Genomic DNA, 18,244 nt, shown 5'->3' with positions numbered 1-18,244 from the left:
CATTTGATCGTCCTTAGCCGGTCTCTGCAGCTGACGCTTCTGAGCTTGCCCCCATATTTCGCGGACTGGACTGCGCTGCGCCGTATCAGCCGGTGCGCCGCCTGGTACTCTCCCAGGAAGCAGTAGTGGCGGGAGGAGGACTCGTACAGCTCCGAGGCGCCTCCGAGTCCGTTCCATATTCCCGCTCTATCGATCTGCTGCAACCGCTGGGAACGCGGGGCGTCTTCTCTCGTCTGGCATCAAGCATGGATAACGGGCACGAACATCGCGCACGTGCAGCTCCCGCGTGGTGCGACACATATCGTGCCGGCGGCGGGGAGCATGGACCGGACGCGAATCGGCTAACCCTAGAAGGCGACGCGAACGCGCAGTCGTTCGCGGAAGGTCTGCCGGATGCAGACGAATATAATTTGGATGCGACTTGCGACCCCGCACAGACCGAGTGGGGGAACGGGCCTCTCAATCGCCGCGTCAAACCCTGGTCTTTGTCTACTTCCCCGCGTCTCCTCGTTACGACGTCTCATTTGCCGGGGCCACAGGGTGTGAGGCCGTCTGTTTCGTCGCCGCTTTATCTAACCGCAGATGGTGTTGCGCATCTTCCTGCGGTTTCCCTTCTCCCTCCGGCAAGGCGCCTTCGACGGCAAGTCGAACAGCAACTCTCCCGACGCTGTCCGGCGCCGTCTCTTGCATGTGCCAGCGAAGCTCTGACCCGGCCCTTTCTCGGGTCGTCTTCCGGGCCCTCTGCTTTTTCCGCGCCGCCCATATCTTCGAATCGCGAGGCTGACTCGTCTTATTCTGCATCTCCGCCTCCAGACTCCCCCGTGTCTGTCCAAGATATGGCGCCGACAGAAACCGTGAACGCGTTCCTTCTTCAGCGCGCGCGTCGCACTCAGGCTGGGCGCTCTCACCGAAACGCAAGCACTGCGTCGGGGCGTCCCCAGCAGTGTCTGCAGCAGGCGCTTCTTCAGCAGCAGCCCTTGAGGAGACGCGCGGGTCTGGAGGAGCCTTCGACCGGGCTCGCAGCGTCGGCAGATATTTTGGGCGTGGTGGAGCAACTCCGTCAGCTGCTCAGTCGTCTCGAGAGCTACGCTCATTTCCTTGAAGGGAGGCCTATCGTTAGTAGCTACGACATCACGGAAGATGACGGGGGTCTTCTCCTCCTCCCGCAGTGCATGACCGCCCCGGCTTCTGCGCTGTCGGTCTCCGCGTCGTCAGTCAACCCTTACCCGGTGGCTGGCTCCGCGACGCGACAGGCGCGGCGACAGAGGCAGCAGTATCAACGGCAAGATCTCCACGACCTGAGGCAGCTGATCTTCAAGGTCGCAGACCTCACCATATCGGACGCAACGTCGTGGGCGGCCGCAAACGGCACCCCGACCGACAGAGACGAGCGAAATGACTCGCCTACTCCACGTCCGGTCACGGGGAATACCGCGCCTTCTGGCGGTACGGGCGCATCCACAGAGGGAGCCGCGCCCGCCTCCGAGCCTTCCAGCGGAGGTGCCAGGGGCGCGCAAGCGCCGCCCAGTGGCAACGCTGGAGGAGGCGCGCCGCGGCAGGCGGCCCCGCAAGCAGACGTGTTTCAGCCGCCACCGCCGGCACCGACAGTTTCTCCGGCGTCTGCAGAGCACAACGTTCTTCTGTTTCTCGGGTACGGGGGAGGCCTGCTTCTCGTCCGGACTTTGCTGCTCAAGGAGAGCACATTCGACATTGACGAGCCGAGCGAGTTCCTCTCCGGCGCGCGCGTGGCTGCTGAGCTTAAGGAGCTCTTGATTTACGTCAAAAGCGAGTGCCTGTATCTTCTGCGCGAGCTCGTCATCAACAATATGCAGCTGGCGGGCACGTGTGCATGGAACCCTGAGCTAATGCGGCTCCTGTTCGAGCTCATTGAAAACCCTGTGACTTTCGATAGCTCGGAGCTTCTCTTGGAGGAGCTCATGTCGTCTCGCGAAGGTTTGTTTTCAACGCGGCACGGCTGCCCACATTGGTTTCGCCAGCCGCCGTCCAGGCGTTCTGAGTCTCCTCAGAACCCAGACGAGGCCGCCGACTCGCAAGCGGGAGCAGGTGGCGAGTTTCACCATCAGGCGGCTTCGGGCGTTCGCCCGCCGCACGCGGATTCTGCTGGAGTGATTTCTATCCCGCCTCTCCGTCAAACGAACCTCATCCAACGTCTCAGCATGCGGCACGTGGCGGTCATGACGCGGCTGCTCAGCCTGCTGCTTTTTGAGAGAGACGACCGCCACGCCTGCGAGGACACACTCGCGCTTCTCCAGCTGCCGCGGCGAATTCGGCACGTGCCGAGGGCGCGCGGCGCAAGCGGGAGAGGACAGAGGCACCACTTGCTTGATCAACAAGCCGCAGAGAAGAATGCGCACAACGAGGGAGGGAACGTGGGGCGGGGAGTAACGGTAACGGAAGATACGAGCCGAGAAGAGAAGGAGACGCAGGAGGACACCAGAGGTGACGCGGGCCCCCACGGCGCGAGCGATTCATGCCTATGCAACGCCGATGAAGAGCGGAGGCGAGAGAAGAGCTGTTATGACGCGCAAACAAGCGACAATACAAAAGAGAGAAGAGCTTTCAGCCCCGACTCGTCTTCTTCCTTTTCCCTCTCACCTCCTAGGAGGCCCGAGGGGACGCTCCGGAACGCGGAAGACGAGGACTCCACGGCCACGGAGGGCGACGAAGGGCGGCGAGGACGAATGCGATATCCGTATGTGTTTCCTAGTCAACTCGAGTCGGTCTACCCTGCTCGCGACAAGGTTGGCCGTCTGCTTCGTCGGGCCTTGGATCGCCGCCTGCGGACCCGCGCCCGACTCACCAGCCGGTCCCCGTCGTCCACAGTCTCTGGGGCGAGCGAAGATGGGAGGGACGCATCCAGCAGCTCGAGCGAAGCGACCAGCTCGCGACGCAGGAGCCTGCACTCTCTGTCGTCTGCTTCCTCGGCTTCCCTGGAGGACTGCCGCGTGGGGCAGGGGGAGGGAGCGGGTCGGCAGCTGCGCCACGGGGCAGAAGAGGCCGGAGGTCCTCGTAAGGCCACGGGTTCCGATGCGGAGGCAGCGGACAGAGCGGAGGGCGAGCCGACCGTGACATGTCCACGGGCGGAGAGACGTGAGTCGCGTTCAGCTGGCGAGGAGGCGCGAGCAGAGAGTCGGCGACGCAGGCACAGCTCGGCTCCCCGTGTGTCTACATCCTCACGGCAGGCTTGTCCCCCTTCCGCCATGCTCTTCGACGCCTGGCGAGGTCGATGGAGACCACGGTACGACGTCGACGATGGGTCGCGGGACGCCGGACACTCAGACAGTGGCGGGGAAGACAGTGTCTCTCACTCGGATCGTGCGTGGATTTGTCAGCGGTTCAACCGCCCGTCGTCGCTGGCGCTCGATCGGCAACTCTACGTCGATGTCCACACGCAAAGCACGCGCGAACTGCTTCGGGAGCTCGACCTCGATGGCGGCGGACGCGAGGCCCGCAACCTTCGCTGCTGCCCCATGTCTGCAACGAAGTTCTTCCACAGCTCCTCCTGTGACGTTTGCCTCGTCGGCAACCAAAGGGCCATCCTCGACTCCCCAGACCTCCTCGAAAGACTCGTTGACTTGCTCAAACTTCAGGTGAGTCCACACTCGACGCACGGGAGAAGAGCTGCACGCGCTTGCGGCCTCGCGATTTTTTGGTCGGTACATGTCTCCGGCTTCTTCATTGCTGGTAGAACTCTGTTCTCCCCCCGTTTCTGCGCCTGTTGCTTCCTGTCTCTCTGCCGTGCGACGGCCGCGCCCGCTCGCTCTGCATAGCTACTGTAACGTGTTGGGATTTCGTTTTCTCGTTGCGGTGCGCCTTTCCAGGTTCTGCCGATGCCGGTTTGCCTCAGTGGGCTAACCTGCGGGAACATGCCTGGCTTCGAGTCAGCGAACTCACTCATTCAGCGTCTCAGTCAGTCGACGGCGCCGCTGTTCGAGGAGGCGCTGGGTTTGTCTTCTTCATCGGGTGCCTCTCCGTCGGCTCCCGCGCCCGCGGTAAGCGGCTACCCGGCCTCCGGGTTCGCTGTCCCCTCTCAGCTTGTCCCGTCGGCGAGCCAGGCACCGCATCATTGTCTCAGCACAGGATATCTACACGCATATGTTGTGTATTTTGCCCCACATAACATAACAGTGCGGTTATGAGATACAGACAACCACGGTCTTTGTGATTGCAGCACACCACCACCCCCCTGGACTGCTTAGGACACACCCACGGAGTTCCATGGCTAAAGCCCCTCACGCACAGCCAACGAGCGATTCTTTTTGCCGGAGGGGGTTTAGTGTGTGTGTGTGTGTGGGGGGGGGGGGGGGGTTGAATCTCGTACGTGGTGAGACGTGCGATGGCAAAGCGATTTGCCTTCAAATCTGTATGTGAAGTACGGGGTTTAGGGGGTCTGTTTGGCTTGCTCTCCGCTGTGAGGCGAATATATAGCATGCGTGTATACCAACGCATTTATATGTGCCGTGGTTCGCTTCCTTCTCTCAGAAGCGTTCATCTGATCTGCCCGCCTCAGGCTGTGTAGCTTCGTTCCTCGCCCACGAGCTGCCTCTCCGTTTGTTCTTCCCTGCTCGTTGGCGGAGTGCTGTCGCTCTTCAGAGACGCCACTGCGGCCGGCCGTGGGTCTTCCTGCGTTGTGCATGTGCTACAGGCGGAAGCCTCGTCTGCGTGGTCCGTCGCGGCAGGACCGGCGGCGTCGGGCGTCCAGCCTTCTGCGGCTCCCGGGGGAGCGACCATCTGGCCCCACTACCCAGAGGGCGGCGCGTATCCTTCTGGCCCCCGTCAGTCTTTCTCCCTCTTCCAGGTTTCGCTGCAGGCTGCCGGCATGTCCGCCAGGGGGGAGCAGCCCGTGAACGCTTCCCATCCCTCCGCGCCTTCCGCGGCGGCGTCGGGAGCATCTTCGGTCTGGCGTCGCCTGTCTTCCTTCGTGACAGGCAGCCGCGCAGGCACCTCGGCTGCGGGCGAGGAAGCCGCGCCCTCGGCGTCTGCGCCAGCTGCGTCTGCCCCTGCGGCCGCAGCGGGGGGGGGCCTTCCTCCTCCGCCGCACGCAGCGAGGAGCGCGGGCGCGCCGCGCGTCGCGCCGCCGGGGCACTTCGAAGTGACGTTCGAAGACCGCCGCGACGGCGGAGAGGGGGACCTGCTGAATTTCTCCTCGCAGCCTGCGGGCGCCGCACAGCTGGGCCAGCAGCTCAGCGCGACCATCACGCTGGAATTCACTCCCGAGGGCCTGCTCGTGCTCCCCGCGAACGACAACGCCCTAGTCTCCTCGCTGAGTGCTGTGCCCTCGTTCGAGTTCCAGCCAGCGGGCAGGGACGTCGACCAGCGCGCCGCCGGCGGCGGAGAGCCCCGGCGACCTGCGGGGGCGAGCCCAGTTGCGGGCGGATTCAGAGACGCACCCCAAGGAGGGCCGTCGACTGGAGCGGAACCTGAGAGGCGGGCGAGCAGCGCATGCAGCGCTGGCCAGGGGGACCTGTCCCCCGACGCAGTTGTCAGCACGTTGCGCCCCGCGACGATTGCAGCCGACAGGACCGCGGCGGAGGAAGGCCTCGCGTCAATTCCTCCCTTCGTCCCCGTCCAAGAAGGCGAAGCGCGACAGACTCGCGTCGTGCCGGCGCCGGTCACGCTCCCGCGGATCACCTTCCCTGCGGCTGTGGTGACCGCTGCGAGGCTGCGGAAGGTCCAGCAAGATCGAGAAGCAGCTGCGCGCCAACAGCGCGAGCGGCGCGCGGGGTCCTCCGCTTCTTCTTCCTCGTCGATTGCCACGCTGTCTGCGGCTGCGGCTTCAGGAGCGGCACCCGGAGAAGTCGAGTTAGCTGAGACCCTGGCGTCGATTGGGGGCTTTGTCTGGCTTCCAAGAGACCTCGCCCAGGGCGGGAGCCAGGAGGGCGTCGTGCCCATCACGGAGGAAGGCTACGCAATCATTTACGTGCCTGACAGCTTCTCGGGCCAAGGCAGCTCCTCCCGTTTTTCTCCGTACATTCTCATCCCGCCTCCCACCTCAGGCGCGCCCGACACCTTGGCCTTCTCGCCGCCGCTCGCTCAACAGAGACAGATGGGCGGCCGCCAGACCCGAGACGGCACTGGAGGCAGTGGATACGCCTCTTCGGCCTCGGGACACTCTTTGGCGTCGTATCCTTCTGCGGTGTCTTCGCTCGGATGCCAGATGTCCTCTACGTCGCCTTCGCCCCAAGTGCCCTCTCCCCAGTTGCAGCCGTCCGCGGCTGCTGCGTCTCCCTTCCCCCAAGCCTCGCCTGCGGCTCCAGCTGCGTCACCGACGCGGTCAGGAAGCAGCGCTGCAGATTACCTGTGGAATCTCTTTTCCTTTGGCGCCCACTCGTCGTCTTCCTCTGCCTCCTCTTCGTTCGAGTCTGAGTCTCGGGACGAGCGCAGCAGCGCTAACGTCTCCCCCAACTCGCTTTTTCCTGCGTCGTCTGCTGCGCCTCCGCCGACGCCGGCGCAGCAGCCGCCGCCGCCCCCACCCCCGCCGTCTCACACGATCGTTCCTTCTTCACTCCCTTCGTCTCCTCGCGGATCTCTCCGCTCTGCCTCAGCGGCGTCCTCGTCTTTGGTCGCCGCTGCGCTGCGCGGCCGAGGCGCCGCGACGCCGGCACCGCGCACAGTCGTGCAAGTCATGGTGCAGGCTGCGCTGACAGCTGTCCCTGAGGGCGACGACGTCTTCACTTTTGCGTCTTCGTCCCAAACAGGCTCGCTGGAGAGGAGCGGCGGATCGTTGGCTCCGCTGCTCGCCTCGGCGCTCCCGCACTCGCCCGCACCCACCAACCTGCGAGGGGCTGCCGACGTAGGCGGCGGAGGCGGCGAAGCCGCTGCAGAGAGTGTGTTAGCCGCGCTCGCGCGCCTCTCAGGAGTGGGCGGCGGCAGCGCGGCCACCGCATCTGGGCAGTTTTATTCTTCGATATCGCAGGGAGAGGCCCACACCGCGGTGCCCGCGCAGGGAGGCCGCGAGCCTGCCGGTTCTGACGCGTCTCTCAGCCGAAGCAGCGGAGGCTGGAGCAGGAGTGGCAGCCACTCGTCCATGTCGTCTTCGGATTCAGCGGACGCGGCTTCGGCTCAGTCGCTTGCCCAGCAGATTTACCAGTCTTTCCTACGCCCCGTCTCCGCGTCCTCGGCGACGCCTTCGCCACCGCCTCAGCCAACGCATTCCTCAGGCGGCGTCCGCGCGCATGCAGCCGCTGCGAGCGGGAGCTCTGCCCCTCCCGCGGGCCCCGGCGAACACCCAGCCAGTGCAGCCCCGAGTGCCCCCGCGGCGGGGCTGAACAACTGGCGCCTGGTGCCGGGAGTCGGTTGGATGGCGACGACGATCGCGGGGGATGGCGGCGGCGAATCGGGCTCGAACGCGGGCGCGTCTGCGGGAGGGATTTCGACTTCTGAGCTGTTCACGCTGCTGGGGACTGGAGGGTCGACGGGGCTGTCGTTGGAGCAGCAGTACGCCGCGACGGGCTTCGGCGGGGCTTCAGGGACGTGGACGCAGGACGACGTGGGCGAGGACTTTGCGAGCTTCTCCTTCTCGGGCGCTGGCGGGGAACCCATGGGGGCCGCCGGCCGGACTGGAGCCCAGGGCAACGCGCAAGACTTGCAGCAGCTTCAACGCATCTTCGAGCAGAGTTACCAGACGTACCGAACTCAGCGAAGGAATGTGAAGAAGCAGGAACAGGCCGAGCGCGAGGAAAGACGGCAAGCGCGCAGGAGACGCAGAGCAGAGACACGCCGGCGGGCCTCGCCGCATTATAAAGGTTAGAGATACGACGAGTTAAACGAGGGATGCCAGTTCACAGGGGAGGAAGGGGAGAAAGGATGGCGAGTGGATGACTGCACCACCAGCGTGGGACGTCGTTCCTTCTTCAAGCTGTTTAGGCTCATTGTTGCGGCCTTCCATAGATAGAGCGTTTCTCCGCTTTTTCTTCGGCGTAGCCTCTGGTGAACTACGCGTCCGGACGACTCTCTCTCTCTCTCGCCTTGGATATGTACATGTATCATCTTTTTTTCTTGTATGTATATATTAAAGTCCGTTTCTGTCCAGACTTCTCGATATGTTTGAAGCATTCGAGTTCTCATCGCCTGCTTCTGCTGCCTTTTCTCGCTGCAGATCTCTTCCCGGACGGAAATTCAGCCGATCTCCCTCACGCCGCCGGCAGCGCGTCCACCGGGCTGGCGCATGCGTTCTCTTCGTCGTTCTCCTCTTCGGAGTCCGCGTCCTCGTCTTCTCGCCGCCCACCGCGCCGGTCGTGGTTCGCCGACATGCACCTGAGTCATGACCAGGAGCGCAGCTCGGCATCGAGCGACGCGTTCGGGCTGGCGTCTTCTGCGTCTGCCTCGAGCGCGTCTCCCTCCGCTTCGCGCCGAGACGCACGCGACGACAGCGTCTCCCAGAGAGCGACACCCGGGTCGGCGGGGCGCCTGTCGGCGGCGGGCGCCGATTTCACGGCGGCCCCGTTCCGCCGCTCTGCGCGGCGTGCGAGCCGCGGGAAGCGAGCAGGCAGCGAAGGAGGCGCGCACAGCGAGCAAGAAGGGAACGTGTTCGCGAGACTCCTGAGACGGCTGTCGTCTTCCTTCTTTTCCTCATCCCGGCCTCGCGCAGGGAGCGGCGCTGGGGGAGACGCGGAGGGCCGAGGCGAGGCGCCCGTGACTGCCGAAGAGCAGCCCTGTCGCCGTTCGTCCTTCTTCTCGCCGCGCTCTTTCGAGGGCGAAGGCTTTTTTCAAAGGTGCTCGCCAGGCACCGCGCCCGGAGGGGTGCGTGACGGCGCTGGCGAAAGACGACGGCGGGACGGGGGCGAGGACGGTTTGGAGGCGCAAGGCGGCGCAACGGATCAAGACCGAGAGGCGGGCGACGCAAGGCACCGCAGGCGAGAAGACGCGCGTAGCTGGGGGGTGGAGGACTTCCCCGCGGATGACAGATTTGTGTCACCCCCCCCCCAAGACGAGCGACGCGCGCAACTCTCGGTACAGGACCCTAACGTCTCTCCACTGACCTCTTCGTCTCCAGGTTTGCTCTGCTCGCCCTCTCTGCCCTGCTCTTTGTCCTCCCTTTCGCATCCCCTCACTTCTCTCTCGTCGGCCTCCGTCACCCCTCACGTTGCCTCGACCGGCAGCAGCGCCAGTCCGTGTGAGCACGACTTCGCCTCTCTATCTGAAGCTGTCCCAAGGGCGTCCAGCTCAGCTGCCTCACTCCGCGCTCCGGTGGCCCCGCCGTCGCGCTTCGCGGACGTGGTCGCAGCGCGGAGCGACGCCGCGAGAGCCCGGCGAGGCGAACCTCGAGGGCCAGACGCAGGCCGCTGTGGCCTCAGAGTCCCCCAGGTCCACAAACGAAGGGAGGGAAGCCAACGCGCGAAGAAAGAAGGGCACGAAGGAGCGACGCCGACTGCGACAGGTGCGGCCGGACTGACTGAGAGAGAACGGGCGCGCTTGCGGCGCTACGTTCTACGGCTTGAGCGCCGAGCGCTTGCCGAGTGGAGACGCGCAGAGGCGGCGCCAGAGGCGCAGGAGGAGGAGAGACGAGTCGGCGGTGGCGCGAGGGCCCGTAGAGAGAAGAGAGCGAGACGGCTTGGATCCGGAGGGAGCAACGACCGAGCGAGCTCTTCCTCGTCCTCCTTCTCGCTGTCTTCTTCCGCTTGCCCCGATGACGGCGGCGAGCCGAAGGTGCGACAGACAGACGCCGGGGGAGTCACAGAAGAGACTCGGGAGGAAGCTGGAGCCTCGCCTTCGTCTCCTCATCGGCCTCGCCCGTCATCGTCCTCTCGAGCCTCTCAGGGTCCTCGCAGACGTGTCGCGCCCCTGTGCGCTGCCGCCCGCGGGAGCTCCGACGGCGACTCGAGCCCCAGCAGCGACGAAAGCCGCGCGGCCCGTCTCTTCGTTTCGCGTGCGGCGTCGCTGTCGAGTTTTTGGAGCTCTAGCTCAGACAGCAGCGTCATGTCGAGCTCCACGGAGGACGAAGACGAAGAAGCGATCAAACTGCGACGCCTCGAGAGAAAGGCGCTTCCCGCCGATTTTGAGGCTATCGCGTCCCTTGCGCTTCGACGGCGCTTCTTCCAGGCCGGAGGGACAGAAGGCGCGGAGAAAGAGAAGGCGCGAGAGAGGGGCGGAGCCTCTCCCCTGTCTGTAGCAAGCCCGTCACGAGCCCTAAACCGCGCCGCGCCAAGTTGGCGACCCTTCGGAGGAGATTCTGCAGCGGCCGAGAGAGAGCGGGCTGGGACAGCAGCGGACGACTCGGGCGCTGCGACGGAGGCGGTGCGGGCGGCTCACTCGGGAGACGAACGGAGCAACGGCTTAGAGACAGCAGAGAAGCGAGAAGGCCAGGTGCGCGGAGACACCCTAGGCGGTGCTGGGGCCATGGCCAAGGAGGAGGGAGCTGAGCGGGATCGCAAAGAAGTTGACGAGCGAGACTGCATGCGAGGCGGCGGCCACACAGGCGGCGCAGCCTCTGAGGAGCCGTGGAGGAACTACAACTCCGAGTTGCTCTACCATGTTCAGCAGGGGCTCAGTCAATCCGAAAAGCGAGAAGACGCATTCCCGGAGCCGCAGCGGAGTGGAGATGAAGATGAAGAGGAGGCCGAAGCGCAGACAGGGAGTCAGCGGGCCTCGTTGGCTTTCGACGCTTCCTGCTCAGCGCCCGAGCAAGCTTTCTCGCCGCGCGCGTCGGCTGCGTGCCCTTCAGGGGAACAGGCGTTCGCTTTGGAGTGTGCTTCCTCCGCTCACCCGGCGGACTACTCGACAGCGGCGGCCGGCCCTGGGGCGTCTTCTGTCCCCCCTTCGTCGGCGTTGCCCGCGTCATCGTCGTCTTCGTCCTTCCCGGGTGTTCTCTCTTTCTTTTCTTCACCCTTCACTCCAAGCTCGCTGCATCTTCCGCAGGGGGCGGGCGCGCTGCCACGTTCGGAGAACGTGGAGTCGCAGGGGCAACAATTCCCTGCCTCCGTGCTGCGGTCGCCTTCGCAGCCGTCGCTGCCGCGCGGCCCTGGCTCGTCACAAGCTCCCCAAGAAACCCCTCAGGCTGCGGATGCTGCGCCGTCTTCGCAACCCGCTGCCGCCGCTGTGAATCCCGCGGGCCGTCCGGCTGCGTCGTCTGGCTCTGCTTCAGGGGCTCACGCGGCGGGCCTGGGGGCCGGGGTCTCGGGGCTGTCGGCGCCGTCGGGGAGTGCGCCGCTTGTCTTCAGCGTCCCCCCGGAGGCAGTCAGCGCGAATGTCCTCGGCGTGCTGCCAGCGGGCGGCGACGGAAGTCTCAACGTGATGAGCGGCTTCTCTGGGGCGGGCAGCGGCGGCATGACGGTCGACTTCATGCTCGCGACAGCCCTCAGTGCCCTCTCGCAAGCTGCCGCGAGAAGCAACAACGAGGCGCTTCAGATGCTGCTCAACAGCCTCATCCAACACTTTGGCTCGCCCACGCGCTCCTACGTGCTGAGGATTGCGGGCCTCTCGCAGCACCAGGTGAGCGACTCGAAGGACAGCGGGACTGGGCTGCACTTGACAGCGAACCGACCGAGGATAGAACGTCGTCTGGGGCACAGCTGCCTGTCGCAAATGGAAGTCTCGACCCAGACCAGGCCTCAAGCCAAACGCGGAAAGCAGACGGCAGCACTTGTGTGCATGGAGGCGGGTCGCGGCTTTGCGAGTGCTGGGCCTAAACGCTTCTGAGGGTTTGGTCGTTTGTCTTTCTGGTGGCCGCTCCCCGTTTTTATTTCACGCCTGAAGTCGCTGTGTCTCGCTGCGTTCCGGCTTTCAGCCCGAGCTCTACTTCGTGATTTGCGGCCTCCTGGCGGGGCGCTTCCGGCGTGAAGTGCAGCAGCGCCTCAACCAGTGCGGCATCGTGCCGCTCCTCTCGCAGCTATTCGACGCCGTCGTTTGGTTCTCGCCTCCGGACGAGCCCAGCAGAAAGCCGACGGTTGGCGAGCCCGACAAGGCCCGGATGCGGTCGCGTGAGCGCGCAGGCTGCGGCGAGGAGCCTGGAGCCGAAGGGGCCGACAGCGAGGCCGAAGCGGGCGACGCGGAGCCCATCGCCGATGAGGAGGAGGAGGGCGATGCAGATCCTCTGAAGGTGGCGTGCGAGTCATCGCTCTGCGGCCTCATCGTCGAGTTTCTCCGCGTCATTCATGACGTGTGCGACTTCGAATCCGGTGTGGTCGCGGGCACCATTAAGAGGTGAGGAGACCAGAATATGTGCGGCAGTCGGTGTGCGAAACCCGCATTCAGTCTCTCTGAGAAAAACGGCAGGGACTGCGCGTGCGGCCGCGCCTTTCCACGCAGAGATGCGTAGGGGCTGACGAGAGACACGCAACGGAATCGCGAAGGAAAGCGTGGTAGGGTGGGGACGTAAGGGGAGGTGGGGTTGTGTTGGAGATGTACGGGGTGGAGACTGGGTGTGAGACACCGAATGAGGTGCGGGTGCCGACTTGGACCAGAAGTGGTTTTGTTGCGTCTCCTTTTTTCGCCTCAGGCAGCTGCTGACTGCACACGAGCGAAATGTGGTGATGCATTCGCTGCGGCGCGTCCGGCGGGTTGACGGCGGTCGAGGCACCCGCCCCCCTTGCTGTGTGCGCGTCATCCGCCGCAAGGTCCTCGTTGTGCATCCGCATCCGATGATGAATTCTCCCCCGGCCGCGCAGGCGCGCGACGACGATCAGGGTCTCCCGCCGCAACTCGTCTCAGGGCGAGAAGAGGAAGAAGAGGACGGCGGCGACGTGTCGCCAACGCGTGACGGCGCCGCGAGGCCGGCAGGCGACGCCGCGGGCCTCCTCCCGTCGCCGCCTTCCACTTGGGCGACGTCGCCCCACGACCAGGCGTCGCAGCTGTCTCCAGTGTCCGCGTCGTCCGCGGTGTCGGTGTCCTCCTCGCCGCCGCTGTCGCCAAGCGCGTTCTGCGCGAGCGGCGCGCCGAGCGAGAGCGGCTACGGCGCGGGCGCCGGGGGTCCTGGTGGCGTGCATCAGTCGAGTGAGCGTTTTCCGCGGATTCTCACGAGCTACGTGTTCAAAGGCACGTCCGGGTTGCTGACCAAGCTGATTACGGTCTACGCCAGCGAGCCTTGCGCCTCCGTCTACAAGTTCTGGCTCGCGTCCTCCATCGAGGCCTGCATTCGCGGCGGCGACCCGCTGCTGAAGATCTTTGCGGCCGAGCGCGGGCTCATTAGACTCCTCCTGCGCGACATTGTCGAGATCGCCTTCCAGCAGCACCGCGAGCAGGCGCGACAGACGCGGCTGCTCCTCGATAAGTACGCAGAGAAGAAGAGCCAGAAGCGAGCGCGCGGCGGCGTGGAGTCTGACCCGCAGACCGCGGGACTCGAACCCGGAGCCCACACCCTCGCGACGGCCTGTCTGGGCGCGCAGGCGACGAGCAACACGCCGCCGAGACCGTTGGCGCCACCCGCACCCCTGGAACCGGAGGCGCCTGCTGCGGCGAGCGCTGCGTCTCCGTGCCAGGCAGCGTCAGTTCACCGCGGGATTCTGCAGTCCTGCTGCGACCTGCTGGGAGAGCTTATCAAGTTCAACCCCTACGTGCTACACATGCTGAACCGACACCTGGCGAAGGACCCGCGCACGCTGGCGCTGTTCCTTAACGTGATTGTCGGCAACCTCGTGGACAGCAACGTCCTGCTGCGCTCCGTCTATCTCACCATCGAGTTCTGTCGACAGGTGCGCCACCTGAATCGCCTCATCCTCGCGGCAGGCCGACGCGCGCTGACCGATCCCGATGCCGCCTCCACTCTGACAGGCGCGGCGTCTCGCAAGGCAGAACGCGAGTTCGGCGGCGCCACCGAGGCCGCCCGCGCCGCGCTGGCGAGCCGGCTGCTCAGAGTCATGAAAGTTTCGCCGCGGAGACAGAGAGAGAGCGAGGCCCGCGACGCGGGCAGCCGAGGCCTGCGCCTCTCGGCTTCAGACGACGTGGAGCGCGCCGCCTGTCCGCTGTCTCATCCGTTGCCCTCACTTGATCAACGCAGCATCCAGCTGCAGGCGCTCGAGGCAGCGCTGAACGGCACGCTTCCTGAACCGTCTCCCGGGTCGCCCTCGTCGGCTCCGCCTCTCGCCTTTCCGCCGCGGCCGTCGATTCTCCAGTCCCGCTTACCTCAAAGAGTCCCTCCCTTCCCCTCGCCCTACAGTCGCGGCCCTTCTCTGGCGGCCGCCGCCGCTGCCCTGGCGGCCGCAGTCGAGGACGGAGAAGCGTGGGAACCGGATAACCGCGCCGGTGGGCTACCTCAACACGGGCTCCGCGACGCCGTGTCGTGTCTCACCTCAGCGGGCGAAGGCCCGCCGCTGTCGCCGGCGGCCTTCCGCGAGGCGCGCACTGCCCCCGCGAGCTGGCAACCCTCTGCGGTCACTGACGGCGTCGCGCCTGCGTCTTGCGCGTCGGGACTAGCGCCTGAGGAGGTGGAGAAGGCCCTCGAGCTGCTGAGGCACGAGCTGGTTCCTCTCTGGCGCGCGGTGCATGTTTTCGAGCGAAATAGCAGCAATCCGTACGCGCTTCACGCCTCAGACAGTCCCGCAGTGAAGCAGAGAGGCATGTCGTCTCCGCGCGTGCGCCGCGGCGCGAAGAACTCCGTCGCCGCTGCGGCGCTCGCGCTCGCGGGCAGAGGCCCTGCCGCGGCGAAGGACAGCGGGGTCGCATGGCCCTGGAGCCCGCAGGACCAAAAAGGCTGCGGAGGCGGTCACGCCGAAAGGGAGAGAAAAGAGGCCACGCCGCTCGCCTCGTGCGATCGCTTCGGGATGCCGCACCAGTTTAGCGACTGCTGCATTCGCGGGTGGCATGCAGCGCCGTCTGGTCTCTCCGTCCCTTTCGTTGAAGGGCCTTCGCTGCGCTCGCTGCTCGCCCGCGCCGCGGCCAGGAAGACAGCCGGCGGCGAGGTGCGTGTGGGGTCGAGCAAAGAGCCAGAGAACGACGCAAAGGCAGATGGAGCCGGAGGCTCAGGCGACGGACAGACTGGTGGGGCGGCGGCCCCTGCGGAGGGGCGAGAAGCCGGTGTGGCGGCAGGCGAGGCCACTCCGGTGCGCCGTGCCTCGGATTCGGTCGCAGTTTCTTCTTCACGAGCGAGAGCTTCACCTGCGTCGGGGTCTGCCACTGCGTGCCCGCGCCTCCTCGAGTCTTCTTCTCCCTTCGCTTCTTCGCCGCGCCTAGCAGAGGCCGCCGCGAAAGGGCTGTACTGGGAGAATGCGCCTGTGTGGGACGACGTGTGGGACTTGCGCGTGGAGCCGTCGGCCGCGATGGCGGAAGACGCGGTGAAGAAATGCCGGGAACTACACGCAGTGTTTCGAAAGAAATACGCCGTGGAGATTGAAGACGTCGTGCCTGAGGCAGGCAGTGAAGCGGAGGCACGGCGGCCGCTGTTCCTTTTCGCGAGACTTCAGCGCACGGCTCTTATCAAGAAGCTCATGTGTGGTAAGACCAAGCGCAAGCAACGAACGGATGGGGCGGAGGGAGCGGAGGGGTAGGGAGAGAGTCTTTTGCACAGAGGCAAGAGGCCAGCACCCTCGTCGCGTGGGGAGTCTCTTTTCCGCATCCGTGTCTTCCTTCTCCTCGCCCAGCACCGCGTCGCGTCAGCGTGGACGCAGGAGCCACGCAGCAGAGACGCTCGCCGCTGTTCCGTGGCGCGTTCGTTCGTGCATAGAAGCCGTTTCACGATTGCATGTGAGTGAAGGAGAGGCCCGCTCGCACATCTTCCCTTTCTTCGATTGCGTATGGATTGTTTTCCGGGTGTCGCAGGGTTCACCAGAGAGCAATGTGCGTGTTGACTGTTGCGTGTTCGGGGGGAGAAACGGTCCCTGCTGTCACGTTGCTTGTGCGTTTTGTCTGCAGTGGTACCGTTTGACACAGTCGCCCCCGACACGATCTGCTGCGTGAACAGCTGTCTGCTCTTGTTGATGCTCGCGTTACTCGATGGCGAGCTGGAGGAGACACTCGACGCTGTTCGGTGCGATCTCGCCGCAGAAGAGGTAGGCGAGACACCACTCGCATACACTTTTTAAGAAAGAGACATCTATGTTCATTTGGGTGCGCGACTTCCCGTACTGACGAAGCGTGATGAGGTCATCACGTTTCGTCTGTTCTGTTTGTCGTTTCTTACCGTCTGCTTCTCGTGGCGCGGTTCGTCTCTCGTGCCTTCCTCTCGCTCCGTCTTTCTTCTGCTCTGAGGGCGTTGGCTGCACTCCCCAGCAGAGTCTCTTTTTACGCGCTCTCTTTTTTTTCTCGGCTGCTGCAGGCGGGTGAATGTCCGGTGCTCTCTCGCCAAGCTCCGGGCACGCCGGCCGTGGATGCTGCATCGTCTTCGCCGCCCGAGTCGCCGTTCTCTTCGTCCGCGCGTCTTCTCTTTTCCATTTGCCGCGACGCTGGCAACCTGCCGTCGCTTGTCTCAGCCTCGCGCTCGAGATGCCGCCGATGTCAGGCCCTCGCTCTGGCGAGGGCGAAGGCCGACAGCCAAGCGGGTGACGCACGAGCGGAGAAGCCCTGCAGCCGAGGCGAGGAGGGAAAGAGTGAAATACGCGCAAAGAGCCAGGACCTTCCGTCCAGTGGAGCGTGCAAGCCGGAGGGACTCGGTCGTCGGCGCGGTGACGGCGAAACGGAAACGGCAGGGCAGCCTCACGGAGCCCGGAGGGACGCGGCAGAGGCGGAGGACGCGGACAACGACTTCGCGACGAGTGGAGACCTTCTCCACTGTGCGGCGCGTCTCCTGCGGCAACACAATGAAGGCATCGGCGGACTGTCTCACGACAAGAAAGACCTGCGAGGCATGTCGCTGCCGGTCTACAACTTCTGGTGTCTCCTGCACTTCTGGCAACTGCACTACAGCCGCAGGTCGACGGATGCGCGCGGCCTCGAGTTCTCTTGCCAAATCCCGCTCGCTCACTGGCACGAACTCGTGACTATCCTCGGAGGAAGGAACTCGAAACGCAGCAGTCTCGCCTTCACGGAGAAAGACAAGGTATGCCAAGCGAGGGGTCGGCGGACCGAAGAGAATCTCGCAAACGGCGAAACCAAGGATGGAGGTACTGCTACTAAACCCAAGGATTCTAGAGGATAGAAAAGAAGTTGAGGCGAACCTGGGAGAGAACGGCCTCCCCTCAGTCGCGCTCGACGTGGACGGTGTACGTACACCGCACGCAACGTGCCCGCTGCAACTGCCGTCCTTCCAGGGCATGGCGTATGAACGCATAGGATGACAGAGACGCTGGCATACGCCAGAAAACTACGACAACGAAGGGCGAGGTCACCCGAAGCACGCGGCTGCATGGAGACACATCCTCTTTGGCGGGGCACATCATCGTCAGCCTCTCAGAGATGGCTCCGCCTTTAGCGTTTCAGGCTTCACTGGTTGGCTCGCTCCTGTTTTTTGCCTTTCGCGTGCTACCCCGATCGACGAAGGCGGCCCAGGGGTGAGGGAATGCTTTTTTTGAGCGCGTGCGCAGTGCGCGGCCGCGCGCTTCGGAGGCGATGCCGCACTTTTTGGCTATCTCCTCCGTCTCAGACGACGGCGCCGTGGAGGCCGAAAGCGCCACTTCTCTCGCTGGAAGGGAATTACTCAGTCAAACGCGAATGTGTGGGGAGTGTCTGCGGCGGTGCGCGGCCGCTTGGCGCTCTGCTGTCCTGTTGACTCTTTCTCGTGGCGGCCTGCGGATAGTTTTGTGTTCTTCTCTTGTGGGGATCCCCGACCTGCGCTTCCTCACTGCAGCCCCCCGCGCGGTGCTCCCCTCCTTCTTGTCTGCCTTTCTCTGAACGCCGGGAGACTTCGAAGGGCCTGACCTCCCGGATCGCTTGTGCATTGTTGCATGCGCACGTTTATTATAGCTTGCACGACTTGCTCTTATGTACCGCGCTGCGCCGTCGACGTAGCGCCACTCCATCATCGCAGCGGTCCTTGAGCGATTGTGCCAGAACGCGGTGCTGGTTCTGGCTTCTTTTCTCTGTGACGCCAAGATCATTTTTGGAAAAACAAATTTCTCTCCGTGATCTCGCGCCGCTCTCGGCCCCCTCGGCACATGTGGTGAGCAGTCCCCCGAGGATTCGATTTCCGCCCCCATTCCTCTCGTCGGTGCCGAGGGAGGGCGAATCCGCAGCACATGCGACCCAATTTCCGCGGTCGCCCAGGGATGTTAGTCAATTCCACGATAGCGTCTGCACGCATGTGCATGCATTACCATATATATATATATATATATATGGATATATATATATATATATATATATATATATATATATATATATATATATGGATATGTAGATGTGCGGCTGGATGCCGCCG

The 18,244-nt window shown here is 64.4% G+C and overlaps 1 protein-coding gene across 1 annotated transcript; it reads left to right on the top strand.

The window, feature by feature from the left end:
• Positions 1-245: 245 nt before the first annotated feature.
• Positions 246-17,026, top strand: BESB_048150 (uncharacterized protein; the record flags this gene model as incomplete). The annotated part of the gene is made up of 8 exons (XM_029363266.1): positions 246-3,611; positions 3,843-4,013; positions 4,667-7,766; positions 8,120-11,451; positions 11,747-12,162; positions 12,458-15,387; positions 15,805-15,941; positions 16,208-17,026. The coding sequence occupies 8 exons, from the start codon at positions 246-248 to the stop codon at positions 17,024-17,026; spliced, it is 14,271 nt and encodes a 4,756-aa protein (XP_029220632.1).
• Positions 17,027-18,244: the final 1,218 nt, after the last annotated feature.

This window comes from Besnoitia besnoiti, chromosome III, assembly GCF_002563875.1.
Source record: "Besnoitia besnoiti strain Bb-Ger1 chromosome III, whole genome shotgun sequence".
Taxonomy (NCBI): Eukaryota; Apicomplexa; class Conoidasida; order Eucoccidiorida; family Sarcocystidae; genus Besnoitia; species Besnoitia besnoiti.
Note: the sequence above shows the minus strand (reverse complement) of the source record. Positions and strands in the feature narration are given on the sequence as shown.